Raw genomic sequence first — 13859 nt, forward strand, 5'->3', positions numbered from 1 at the left:
TCGACTCTCTGATTGTCGATTTCCAAGGGACCACCGAGGAAGAGAAGCATAAGTTTACAGGACTACATGTGACTACTGATATATTTTAGAGGACATCAAATGCCAACTTTTCAGAAATTTTCAGAATAGGCAAAAAATCTTTGACCGTGTTATGAATTTTCGAATAAATACTGATTTTTTCAAGAAATCGAAATATTGGTCGGAAACATTTTTCAACTTCATTTTCCAATGTAAAATTAAATTTGCAATCAAAAAGTACATTACTTAAATATTGATAAAGTGCACCGTTTTCAAGTTATAGCCATTTCAGGTAACTTTTTTGAAAATAGTCGCAGTTATTATTTTTTTTTTAATTCAGTGCCCATGTTTGCCCACTTTTGAACAAAATATTTTTAAAGAGCTGAAAAAATTATCTATAGTATGCTTTTTGGAACTTTGTTGATACGAGCCTTAGTTGCTGAGATATTGCCATGCAAAGATTTAAAAACAGGAAAATTGATGTTTACTAAGTCTCACCCAAACAACCCATTATTTTCCAATGTCGATATCTCAGCAACTAATGGTCCGATTTTCAATGTTTAAATATGAAACATTCGTGAAATTTTCCGATCTTTTCGAAAACAATATTTTCAAAATTTTTAAATCAAGACTAACATTTCAAAAGGGCGTAATTTTGTGTTGTTTTTAAAATTATCCCTGTTTTAGACTTGACTTTTTGTTTTCATTTATGCCATGAATTGCGACAGAATTGAGAGACAGAAAAAAGTATCATTAAGACTTTTTTTTAATCTTTTCTCTTAATATGGGAAATCCTCATAAGTTTGGCAGGTTAAGCACTCGCTCCTAACTCCATCCAATTAACTGATTTTCACTATTTAAATAACTTATTTTGTAAAACTTTTAGTAGAAACCTGTTAACTCACTTCCTATTATGCTATTTATCAATCAAATTCTGATGAAAACGCTTTATAGGAGCTGTAATTGAACGTCAAAGTGCTGGTATGGCAACATTAGAGGCACGATGGTAATATATAATGTTCCCCTACTTATGATGAGTGTTTTCATTTCATTATATAGGGGAACATTATACTTTTTCGTCGGGCACCAAATGTCGACTAGAAAAATTGAAAATTCTGGAAAATCTTAAGAGATTTTGGCTCGATTGTTTAGATAAAAATAAGTAACTGTGCCAATATTGAGCCAATTCGGTTTATGTTTAAGGGTTGCTATTGATCGTTGAAGTTGTATGGAAAAAATGCAAACATGTATGGGAAAAAGCAAAAATATCAAAATTCCACCGTAAGAAATGTCGGAACGTTGTCAAGTGCAGGATTCTTATGTAAAATTTTATGACCAACAACTTCGTCGACGATCGCAAAACGATTTAAAAAAGACGTTTTTGTATGACCCTTAAACCTTAACTGATTTCGCTCAAATTTTTCACATGTTGCTGCAGTTACTTATTTTTGCCTAAGGAATCGAATCAGGGGGTATCTCTGAGGTCATTTTTTTTAATTGTCACCCTTATGTTGACTCGTCTCTTGCAGACGTTCAATTACAGGTTTAAAAAGCGTTTTCTTCTGAAATCAAGTATTAAAAAGCTTGATGGTTTCCATGGCATTTTTTTTTTTTCAAAATAAACCGTAGAAAGCTGCAAAATCCGCGAACTGAATGTAAAAACATAGGAACAGCGATTGAAGAATCATCATCGAAAGAAAATTTTTAAACGTTCGTCAAGAGAAAAAAATCCGAAGGGAACATGGATCTCCTCTCTCGCGCACGAAAGATCGGTAAAAGGAAGCTAAAAAAAACATCATCTTGATTATTCGGTGAAACATCTTTTTCGCTACTAAACATGTAAGTGTAACGTCACACATTGAAAAATAACCTGTCACTTTTTGTGGATGGGCAATGTGTGTAAACAAAGAGAAATACATAATTTTAAGGCTCTGGATGGTATCATTCCCGATCGGCCATTTGGCGGCCATGTTTGTTTTAGAAAAACATGCTCAGAATGTATCAATCAAAAAATGGTTTTCTTTGTGTTGTTTGTAGAAGCATTTTAGACATCGTGATTGATTTTTCATTTTAATTTACTATTTCATTGCCCCAAAAGTGAAAGACACCATCTACTGCCTTAAGGAGCCATTTCACTACTACAAACAAACAAACAAACTTGCACTTTTCGTGTTTGCCAAACTCGCAAACTTGTTTGCGGCAAACTCACAAACAAGGCAAAATGTATGCAGGCTGACGTTTGTACAAACAAATCCAGGCAAACAAACAAAGCAGGCAAACTGTCAAAAAGTGCCGTAGTGTAATAGCTCCTTTAGTGGTGCTAACAAGGAAATTCACACAAAATCGTCAACAGATTGATTTTCTTTTAGTAGTTCGGGAGCGATTTTCTTTTGCGTGATTCACCTTCTCTCTCTTTTGCGTGTGAAGAAAGTAGATTTGTTTGCGATTATTCCATCCCTGCATAGGAACGAATCTTTAACCTGCAAAAAAAACGTGAATTTCCCTTGTAATCATCGGGAAATATAAAAAAGATATAGGTCTAAACTAGGGAACAATGGTCTCGACACCCTCAAAACATCATTTAAATATTTCAAATTTTAACATTTTTGTATGACCCAATGTCACCCCTGATGACGGTTATTTAAATGTCTTGTTGAAATTATTTGTCTAAATTCTAAAGATTATTCATCGAGCTTTTTGATCGTAAAAATGCTTTATAATGTTTTATAATATTGTTTTTTAAGCTTTTCAAACGGAATAACACTGGAACTTCAAAAGAAAAATAAAAGATTTAAAAAAAATCTCTGAACAAAATTTACACAAAATCTTACTTTCTTAATTTGATTGTTAAGTATAGATATAAATGTTGTTTCATTTGAAATGAACATTCATGTTCGATTTATGGAATGGTATAATGGAAGATTTGATAAGTTTAAATAAAGTCCTTAAGAAATTCGAAGCTTAACAAATGAAGGTCCCATCGTCGTGTTGTTTTCTGTTGCTTTATTGATAATTTTAGACTTACACTTCCAAACTTGTTTTTTTTTTTGTTTTGCAGTTATAGTTGTGGTATTTATTTTTAATTTTGTGTAGCAAATTCCCTAGTTTTGCCCATTCCGGTTGTTTGCTGAATTTGTTTAATGATTTCATTTCGTTTAGCTAACATGTTTTTTTTTGTTGTTTTTGTTGTGTGGTTATTGTGGCTCCATGTTTTTTTTGTTGTTGTTAAATCTGTGTAGAGCAATTGTTTAGAAATATCATACACTCTTTTACTCAATAGTTGCGTACATTTCAGCAGAATGTGTGAGTGTGTTTTTTGTTTCGGTCAATGTGTTTAACTGGGTTTTGCATGAAAATATTCGCTTTCCGAGCCAAACTGCAACCAACTCCGAGGCTCGTAATCTTTCCTAAAGTGTGTGTGTATGTATGTGTATTAATATTTTCTTTTTTTCTTCAATCAGTGTTCAACGTAATAAATAGCTACACTTTTTTTAGAAGGGGAAACTCACCCAAAGCTACTTTAAGAAGAGATAACGTACAATTTCACAAAGAATCATTACTTCGCCCACTGTTGCATACATTATTAGTTAACTCTACTCATCCTTCTTTGTTGCTGATTTTTGCTTTTGTTACGATGCAGAATATGACGAAAATTATTATACTATATCGGAAAGCTTCAGAACGGCCAGATGACTGGTGTGTATTACATTTATTACTTTTTAATTCTTGCTATAATTTCATATATAGAATACGGTTACGGGTTATAGTGTTCACGAATGCACTTTCGTCGCAGCACGGACATTCTTTGCTTCTATTTTCTTTTTTTTTGTTTAATTTAGGAGAGACACTATTGTTGTTGGAGATGACGTCGCATGTTCTCGTGTGTTCGCGGTTTTGGTTTTGTTGGTTGTGCATTTTTAGTCTTATTGCTGTCCAGAGGATGAGTGTTTTTGGTTTATTTTATTTTCATTTATTTTTTTTTGTGTGTTAAGGAACCACCACTTTGTAAAACCGAATGCTTTGCCTGCTGTTGTTTTGGATTGTAGGGCTTGCTAGCCCGTCTGACAAACCAACAAACAAACAGAAAATTTCGCAACAAGTGCAAATCTGAGAAACGTGCCGCCGCGCTTTGATGGTTGCCACAATTTTGTTTCTAAGCGTTTGAGTAGTGCGACTTTTTAAACTTCTATTTGAGAACATTTTTTTTTTTTCATTTCGTTAGCATGATGTTGGTTATTTTTACTAGTTTAGCATTGATCTACACTAGAGCTAATAAGGTTAATATGAATGAAATTTTGTTTTAAAGTGCAAAATCAGGGAACGAAAGAAAAACAAAAACCTTTTTCCAATAATATATTGTTGCAGACTATAAATAAGGATAATAATGCATAAGTTTCATAACAATATACGTGTTTTGTAGATACATTTTCATTACTGATTTATAATCATGTGTGTGTTTCAAAAACAAACTAATTGCTAAATAATTAATTCAGTAGAGGCGCAATTTAAATAAGAGGTTGATTTTGATTGCAAAACGAGAATCCAAAAAGGATCCATCGTAGAAAAAAGGATGAGAGCTTTTCAAAGGGGGAGAAATAAGTAACTGAGTCAATCAGCGCTGTGATTTGGATTGAACTCAAATGCGAAATAAATACAATAAAACCCAAAAAAAAGTAGGAAAAAACAACAACTCAAAGAAACGATGCAAAACTGCAAGCCGTAAAGGTGGTGGTAGAGTTAGTAGGTAGGTAGCTTTAAAGAAATTATAACTGCTGACGCAACGGGATCGTGTTAGTCTGCTCACCACCAGCCAGCTCTTCCTTTCACTCTCCGTTCTCGTTCGATTCGATTCGGTCGTTCGTTCTCGCTCACTCCACCACAGGTCGTTGTCGTCTCTGCAAGATGGTGCCGCGGAGGTGCGAGCGAGAAGAAGCCATCAGCGCCGCACTGTATGCAACGACGATGATCCTGTTGGTTTTACATGTTGGTGCCAGGATCAACCGGATTACCAGCGACGGCGGCGGCTTTGGTGGCGGCAGTCCTTTTAGATGATGCGTGGCAGCAGGGCCGCGTAGTTGTAGTCCAGGACGACGGCCGGGGAGGTCGTATGCAGCAGATGGGTCGTAGCGGCGGTCGTAGCCGTGGCACCTGAAGCCGCCTGCGGTACCTGCGGAATCATGTTGCTCGTGGTGGCCGGATGTGGCGACGGTTGACCACCGCTCGGCTTCGGAACCTTGTGCTGGAACACACAGTGCGGCTTGCGGCAACCTCCCGGTTGGTCTTCCCAGAAGCAAGGCGTTGCCGAACGGGGCTTCTCGATCTTCATGTGGCGCATCGTGCAAGTCCGGTTGTAGCACTTGCCCTCCTGCCACATCTTGCAGGTCTCCTCGTGGCCGAGTGCCGCCGGTTCATGGCGGTACTCGCAGTTTGAACCCTTCTTACATGTCGAGTAGTAGAAGAAGTAGCAGTCATGCAAATTTCTTGGCAAGTCCATAAATGGTTGCTTCTGCACAGGTGTCTTCCGCGGAAGTCGTCGTCTCGTTCTCGGTCGGAGAGCAATTTTTGCTGACTTTGCTGCGGTGGCGGCAGGAATCGACGGTTGCGACGACGTACGACGGCGGAATACCCGGCGGCCAAGGAACGGAACGTGCGGTCACGCGTTACGCCAAATTCACTCGAATATCGAAATTTTCTCGAAATTTAAGTGGTAATACAATAACACAAATTACTTTGCCCGTCCACTCTATATAAAATGGATCCCTGTCAGAGAATGTGCCACTTTCTCCTTTATATATTCCACTGTCAACGCGATATCTATATAATGTCAGTTTCGTATGCAGCAGATGCAGCGGCGGAACCTGAACCTTGCAGCAGAATGGCAACGCATCACGCAAACGCTTCCGAGTGTCCGCGGGGAGAATCTTATCGTTCTGTAGCAGGTCCACTTCAAATTGACCGTTATCTGGAGTTCACGGTCGTTGATAAATGGATAAATTAATTCCATTTAATGAACTATCCTATGCTGTCATGCCATGGCACACTTTTTTGTAGTGTTGGTACCACTGCGTGATTTTGATTTTTCTGGCGTGCACCATTCATTCTTAACGCCATCTTCGCTTAAAAATCTGGATAGGACATCGCCGGCTTGATCATTGTCTCATCGTCTTGAATAGCAGCAGCTTTGAATGGAAGTCCAAGTGTGATCGCCAATTCTCGAGAGAATAGAGCTATCTAAGCTCGATCTCACGCACACTAGCTAACCATTTGTTTTTGCTGGCGGGTACAAATTTTAACCTAAAAACCCTTCGTGTACAAACACGCAATACATGCGCACGTAGATAACTCTATAGCGTTAGGGTGTAATTTCAAGGACATTTCGGAGATTGAACATCGATCTTTTAAAGAAAAACGTTACTTAATCCACCTTTAGGTGGTTGGTGCCTTCCTCGCATATTTTTATCAAAATATCTGAGATCCAACCTCAAAAAAACTTTATTAAAAACACTAAAGTCCTTATAACTATTGATAGGGTTGTCAGATCTTCAATCTTTTGGGCTTGTTGGAAAGGTCTTTTAATTACCTATCCAACGATGATAGATCAGGACAACTTTTTCATCAAAATATTTGAGATCCGGCCTCAAAAAAGTGTATGAATAACACTTAAGTGCTCATAACATTTGATTGGGTTGTCTGATCTTCAATCTTTTGAACGCGTTGGAAAGGTCTTTCAAACACAGAGAACAGATGTATATCATTGAACAAACAGCACTGAAAAACCTGTGTAAAAATTCAAACCAAAATACGTTGAAAAGAGCTAGGGTGTGCACCATCCGCCTAGATAGCGCCACTTCCAAAATCATGATGGCCTACAGTAGCAGAACGTTGGACCATCTAATCACTGCATAAAACATTCCGTACGAACGACATCAGCCCAATTGTCTGACTGTCCTTCATAAGAGGGTTGCAATTTTTCGCTCCAAAGAAGGTAAATAAAACGAAATCGGACATAACATGTGTGAAGGGACTATTTTTAGTTGTCGCTTGAAAAATCATTTTTGAATGAATTTTCTGTTATGTTTTTGTTAATGTTAATGCATTTTTGCATTATTTTTAGTCAACTGGAATTATACAGAAGTGAATTTTATATTTAAACGAGGTTAACATTTATTTTCTTTCAAAATTATTGACCCTTTTTCATTGTTAAGTTAAGTATTTTAAGCCGCGATGGTGGCGCCGCCAAGCGTATCCTGCACGCTCTAATTTCTTTGATGCAAGATTGTATGCAACGCATTTGTTTAGTGCAACAGCATTTACACACAAGTTAGGGCCTAGATGTACATCTGTTCCTACCTTTCTAACAATATATAGCATGACGGGTTTTCTTACAAAAACCACCCTTTTTACAATCTTCCGAAGTTTAACTAAAGCCGTTTTTTTAGCATGACTTTTGAAGTACTTTTCTAAACTTCATAATATTAACTAGGGTCTTGTGGGACTAGGGTCTAAATTGGTTCAGCCAGTCCGGAGATAATCGAGTGCATATTTTCCGGTGCACGAACTTACAGACATACACACGCACAGACAATTGTTCAGAATTTGATTCTGAGTCGATAGGTATACGTGAAGGTGGGTCTACGAGGTCGAATAAAGAAGTTCATTTTTCGAGTGATTTTATAGCCTTTCCTCATTGAGGTGAGGAAGGCAAAACATTGACCCTTGTAATTCACAGGAGTAAATATTTTTTACAAAATAATTACTTCACAAACTGAAACCAATGAAACTCAAGCTTAGATAACTCTGATAACTTGTTGAGTGAAAATCGACGTCGTCGTGCTATCTTGTCGTTTTAATGTTTGACCTTGAATAAACAAAAACGAGTGCACGCAATGTAAACAATAACAAACACGTTTTGTTTCGCTTACCATTATGTGCATTATCCCGAAGTTTGGTCGAATTTGGTTGCTGAAGTCCTGAGTTATAATTACAAATGTTTACGGTAGTCTAACTTGTACGTGCGTCAAACGCGTTCTGACCTGAAATCCCTCTAGTTGTCGCACTTACATCAATGTTCAGGGAGTGACAAGATAGCACGACAAGATTGAAACTTCTTTCATATGAGGAGCGACAACAACGCACGGAGTTTTTTGGTTTTTATTGAATATCTCAGGATTGAAATCGAATTTTGGGGATCTGTTAAGGTCAAAAGGTGAGGCATTGTCAGCTGCACAAAATGGCGTTCTTTACTCAATTTGGCCCAAAATGCACGTACGACATGTTAGCATGACGGCGACGAAATATCAGTTTAATTCAGGTGTTCCACAATTGGGTTCTGATTAGATTGCTGATATTATTGTTTACAGCGATAAAGCTTATTTTTCTGAATACAATGACCCTTTGTACGATCACAAAGAGTTGAAAATGGAGTTTAAAAAGCGATCCTTCTTGACAGAAAAGCTCCTACTTGACAGCTCGTTCCAAGGGGACCATAGTTGATCCATCGAAAAAATGTTGTCTTGTCAAAAAAAAATTTTTGCATTAAAATGAAAAAAAGTGATCAGAAATGGTTTTTAATCGTGTTTTTTACCGTTGTACATAAAAATTGACATAGGGCTTTAGTACCCAATTGTGAGAGGCACAATAACATCCAACAATTATGAAACAGGCAATTTGGAGGCAGTGTTTTGCTGCTCTGGATAAAATAGTCTTGAAATGCAGTTTTTTGTTTAAAAAGTGCTACTTTTACTACTGAATTAGCAAGACAATGTCAAAATAAAGATCCTTAAAAATAGTAGGGTCGCCAGAATGGCTGTATTTGGCATGCTATTGACAAATTATCACAAAAGTGTTCCGAGTTTGTAGGTCTTCCGAATATGTGGTATGACTGTAAAGCTTTTTTATGCCGAAGGAGAAATTAATAGAATATTAATGTTGAACGGAATATTAATGTTGAACGGGACGATGCAAAAATCGTGACATTTTGATATGTGATAAAATCAAAGTGACAATTTAACGCATTATCGCGCTACCAGTACCGTCGAATACGACGTAATTCAACGTCAAAAAAATAAGTCTGGTTAATCCCTGTTAAGGTGAAGCCGTTGATCATTTTCGAGGAAAATTGATCATCACTACACTGAAAACCCAACCGTAGTAGTTGCTACCATATTGTAGGGTTAAATTGAGAACACGCACCGACGTATTTTTGCTAAAAACATTCCGTGCTTGGATTGACTGATAAACGCAGTCAGTTTTACTATGTCGAGAGCGGTATGGTAATTTTAACCCTCCAATATGGAGAGAATGATAATGATTTCGTAATTGCTACCATGCCATTTTAGGGAAGTATGGTACATTTTACCATATTTGCGTTTATTTTTACAAAACAGCCACAGTTAATTTAATAAGCAGCATTTTTAGCAAATGTTCTTAAAACTTTCTTTCAGTGTATAAAATATTCTGTATTAAATTCAATTTAACGAATTTCAGCACCAAAAGGAATCACCACGTGCCGGTTGTTGCCTTCTTGAAGACACTGAAGGAATTTTTGATCCAAGTCAATTGAGTTCCAAAATTTACAAAATTTGGTGGTACAATCATTGACATCCTAGTTGGCAATAATTGATTAATCACGATTTCCATAACTATACAAGGAATGGGATAATCGTTACCAAAAGGAATCAGCATGTGTAGGGCACTATTCTTAACAATTTGTTGAAAGAATTTTGTCAAAATATTGAAAGTGACGCAAAATTTATATCTTTGAACGAAAAATCATGACAATGATGGAAGTCTTCACAATCCTACCTTAGTTCACCAGGTCACCCAGGATGAAGTCTAGGCGCACTTTTCACTTCATTTCCTTTTCTACCTTCCACATTTTATGTTTTAAGTCTCGTGCACAAGTTACAAAAACAAACAAAACTTTTGTTCCAGCGGTTCAACGACGCGATTTGATGGAGATTTCAAACGCGACGGGCTTTTTTCGAACAAATTCCTAAATTTTCAGCCATCAAATTCACTCGCCAAACGTTTTCCTTGAACTCCTCGCGCTCAACTAACCGTCGGTAACGCAGATCGCTGATGTCGCGCGCGCCTCCAAAAACTTATCGTTTTCCCGTCACCGCGTGATGAAGTTTTTGTTTACTTTTCCAGCAACAACAAATCTCGCGCAAACCACCCCCACCCCCACAAATCGCGCGACTTCAGCAGCAGTGTGAGTGTTTACGTTTCGTTCCACCACCCTCTTTCGCTCGAGCTCCCGTTTGTCGTGTTTTATTGTGTCGCGCGTAAATTTAGCCGCAGTGGGTGCGCAAAAATAGAACAAACACACTTTAATTCGTTTTGGCGGACGGTTTGATGGCAGCGGAACACACGGAAATGGCCGCCCCAGTCCCGTCCGGTAGCAGAACCATCACGGAACAGATTCCCGCCAGCAGCAGCGGTGGCGACAGTAGCAGCAGTCAGGTTAGTAACACTGGTTAAGTTAGTGTATGGGAGGTTGTTGGCTTAGTTAGTCTGGTTGAGCGAGGGAAGGTGTTGCAACTCTGTAAATTGGCTTAAATTGAGGGTTTTTGGATAGTGTGTTATCAGTTGGGGTTCGAGAGAGATATCAGGTGACATGTTCCGTAGCTGTAGATGTGCGTTCCGTCGCGTAAAGCGCCAGCAGTGGCCACTTTTTTCAAGGTCACTTCATCAAGGCCGTGGAAATTTTCCGCTGGAAGGGGTGAAGGTTCTGGATCTGACACGGATTGTGGCTGGACCGTACTGTACCATGGTGTTGGCTGACCTTGGCGCGGAAGTGTACAAGATTGAGCGCCCGTTTCACGGCGATGAGTCGCGCAAGTGGGGCCCTCCCTTCTTGAAGGACTCGGAAGATTCCGTTTATTTCATGGCCTCGAATCGAAACAAGAAGAGTGTTTGTGTAGACTTGAAGAAAGGTCGAGAAGTTATTTATGATCTGGCGCGTAAGTGCGACGTGCTGGTGGAAAATTACATTCCTGGTAAGCTGGACCAGATGGGACTTGGTTACGAAGATCTGGCCAAAATTGCACCGTCGCTAATTTACTGTTCCATAACCGGGTACGGGCCAGTTGGGCCATACAAATCAAAACCTGGCTACGACGTAATAGCTGCCTCCATCGGTGGATTGCTGCACATCACTGGGAGTGAAGACGGCCCCCCTGCAAAAGTCGGCGTGGCCATCACTGACATCGCTACCGGACTGTACGCACATGGTGCCATCCTGGCCGCACTCCTCCAACGTCATCGCACAAACCGTGGCCAAAAGATCGACGTCAACCTGCTCTCAACCCAGGTCGCCTGTCTTATCAACGTGGCCAGCAACTATCTCAACGCCAACAAAGAAGCCAAACGCTGGGGAACCGCCCACGAAAGCATCGTTCCGTACGAGGCCTTCCCAACCAGTAACGGCCACATCACCATCGGCTGCGGCAGCAACGCCCAGTTTGAAGCGCTCTGTACCTACCTCCAAATCCCAGAAGTAGCCAACGACGAACGCTTCCGCACGAACCAAACCCGTGTCGCCCACCGTCAAGAATTGATCACAATCCTCGCCCCCATCATCGCCCAAAAATCCTCCCCCGAATGGATGACCATCTTCGCCGACGCACCCTTCCCCGTGGGACCCATCAACAGCATGGCCGAAGTGTTCCAGGATCCGCACATTCGCGCCATCGAGCTGGTCAAAAGCTTGGATCATCCAACGGCGGGCGAGGTCAAGGTCGTGGGACCACCCGTCGTTTACAGTGAAGCCGCAAACCGGGCCCGGACGGCGCCGCCTCTGCTCGGCCAGCACACCGAGCAGGTCTTGCGAGATTTGCTGCAATACAGTGACGATAAGATCGTCGGGCTGCGTAAAACGGAAGCCATTCAGTGATTGATATTTTATGTTGTGTTGTTCATATTCCGAGATAAAGCATTTATATTTTGAAGCAATGAAATTGTATGACGATTTTAGAGCAGCGACATTTTGAATTTTCTGAGAAATCCATCGGTTAAGATATCTAAAATTAGCAATTCGATTTGAAATTTATACAGTAATTTTCAATGAACTTCCAATGTTGGTAACATAGTTATACTGGTTAAACTAATGAAACAGTGAGCGCTTCCCTAACACCGACGGAAAGTTCATGTCCCTAGAAAGCATAAAATTGGCCAGCATTCTGCATTACTTCTCTGGTCTTGTTTGCAGCTATTCCCTGGTTTATGGATAAGCCCTAAAGAGTGCGCTGTCGAATTCAGCACATGTCATCCCCTTCTGAAATTGACTTTTACGGAATACGCTATCGACCAGTCAAAATCAAACTCTTGGCTTCTTCTAATATTCAAATTGTTCAACTTCTTGCTAAGGCCCGTAACCTTTTAGCAGAGGTAAAAACACAACTGGTTGGTTTGAGGTTTTGAACAAGAATGCCCGTTAATTGAAACTAAACAAGAAAGGTAACCAACGATAGCTCAACTTTTGGTCGCGGGTTACTATGATCTAATACTCTACAAACTACCTCTTTAGATTATTCAACTATCTTTCGAAAACCACGAATTTCATCCATGTTTTGCTATCACTTTTAAGAATTACGGCCCGAAATTTAACGTTCTTGAAACACATGGGCTTCTTGCTTCTACCCTACCGATCACCAACAATGTACACAAACTGCTTCATAGCTTTTTCCAGGCATTCGTTAGCGACGGCTCGAGGTTTTCGCAGATTTCTGTTGTCCTGAATTTCTATCTAACTCTCTTGTTTTCGACGACAGTCTTCGAGCTATTTAGCCTACTGATGTTTTAGGGCAGCGATTCTCAACCTTCTTCTAGGCTGGCACCCCCTACCATGTAAATCAAGTAGGCCCGGTACCCCCGTTGAGAATCGCTGTTTTAGGGCATTGAAGTATGCAATTTTCAGGGACTGTTATATTTAAAAATCAGAAATTCACACACGTTTCATCCCCTCCTTTCCAGCCCCCCGTGCTCCGGTTGCGCCTCCAGAAGCCCCGCTCGGACAAGAAGGTCCAGTGGACGAACGGCACCGTCGACAACGAGCACATGAACAAGAAAAAGTCCAAATGCTGCTGCGTGTACGTGAAGCCACGGGAATTCGGCGAAAGCTCGTCGGAGAGCGAGGACGAGTGCGAGCACTGCTACGGCCACGTGGAGCTCAAGAAGAAGAACAAACCGCAGCCACCGGCGGAGGATGCGGCGGACGGCGGAGCGGAAGGTGGTGGACCGTCCGGGAGTGGCGATGGTGAGTTGGTCGTTGTTTATTAGTTATGCCTTGATACATATTCATTCTTTTCATTAGATCCACCATCGGATGGTAATAAACCGGGCGATCCAAGGGATAGTGATTCAAATGTGGCTTGAACGCGAGGTTTTTCTGGTGGAATTGGAAGAAACCTAAAATTAAGAGTAGTGATTATTTTAAGTACCTTCAATCTTGAAACTACATTAACAACAAGCGGTCACTCATGCTGCAAAAAACATTATATACAATAAATGATCCAAATGATTGTAGTGTTAAACGGTGGAAGTTTCATTTTCCGATCAAGATAGTATCACAAATGTATCAGTTTAAAAATGTCACATGTCGTTGGAATTGTGAGCGTGACAAATTAAAACACTCAATTTATCGATTGCTACAAAGCTGTAAATTTATTACAACAATTAATAACACATATTTCACAATAGACAGAAACTTACAACTTCGGTGTCCGCACTACCGCTCGTCCCAAACTGTTATTTACTTCTGTTCTTCACTGAGCGTTAGCACGGGCACCGATCTTGAATACAAACAATTGAACGGAGCACAAAAAAGTCAGCAGCAGTTT

At 39.9% G+C, this 13859-nt stretch overlaps 3 protein-coding genes across 3 annotated transcripts; 2 read left to right on the forward strand and 1 right to left on the reverse strand.

Annotated features, from left to right (window-relative positions):
* Nucleotides 1–3001: 3001 nt before the first annotated feature.
* LOC120428093 (zinc finger CCCH domain-containing protein 11A-like) lies at nt 3002–5807 on the reverse strand. Its single transcript, XM_039593077.2, has one exon. The coding sequence runs from the start codon at nt 5510–5512 to the stop codon at nt 5063–5065; it is 450 nt and encodes a 149-aa protein (XP_039449011.1). The 5' UTR covers nt 5513–5807; the 3' UTR covers nt 3002–5062.
* Nucleotides 5808–10155: 4348 nt separating this feature from the next.
* On the forward strand, nt 10156–11994 carry LOC120428098 (succinate--hydroxymethylglutarate CoA-transferase). The gene is made up of 2 exons (XM_039593082.2): nt 10156–10495; nt 10716–11994. Exons 1-2 carry the CDS (start codon nt 10375–10377, stop codon nt 11912–11914), a joined length of 1320 nt encoding a protein of 439 aa, XP_039449016.1. The 5' UTR covers nt 10156–10374; the 3' UTR covers nt 11915–11994.
* Nucleotides 11995–12447: 453 nt separating this feature from the next.
* Nucleotides 12448–13395, forward strand: LOC120428099 (E3 ubiquitin-protein ligase PPP1R11). Its single transcript, XM_039593083.1, has 3 exons — nt 12448–12453; nt 12994–13276; nt 13334–13395. Exons 1-3 carry the CDS (start codon nt 12448–12450, stop codon nt 13393–13395), a joined length of 351 nt encoding a protein of 116 aa, XP_039449017.1.
* Nucleotides 13396–13859: the final 464 nt, after the last annotated feature.

Source organism: Culex pipiens, chromosome 2 (assembly GCF_016801865.2).
Source record: "Culex pipiens pallens isolate TS chromosome 2, TS_CPP_V2, whole genome shotgun sequence".
Taxonomy (NCBI): Eukaryota; Metazoa; Arthropoda; class Insecta; order Diptera; family Culicidae; genus Culex; species Culex pipiens.

Bases quoted from the DNA above. Each gene is read 5' to 3' on its own strand.
- LOC120428093 (XM_039593077.2), bottom strand. From the start codon at position 5,512: ATGGACTTGCCAAGAAATTTGCATGACTGCTACTTCTTCTACTACTCG.
- LOC120428098 (XM_039593082.2), top strand. From the start codon at position 10,375: ATGGCAGCGGAACACACGGAAATGGCCGCCCCAGTCCCGTCCGGTAGC. The intron at 10,496-10,715 runs GTTAAGTTAGTG...CACTTCATCAAG, and splicing joins CAGTCAGGTTAGTAACACTG to GCCGTGGAAATTTTCCGCTG.
- LOC120428099 (XM_039593083.1), top strand. The intron at 13,277-13,333 runs GTGAGTTGGTCG...TCTTTTCATTAG, and splicing joins ACCGTCCGGGAGTGGCGATG to ATCCACCATCGGATGGTAAT.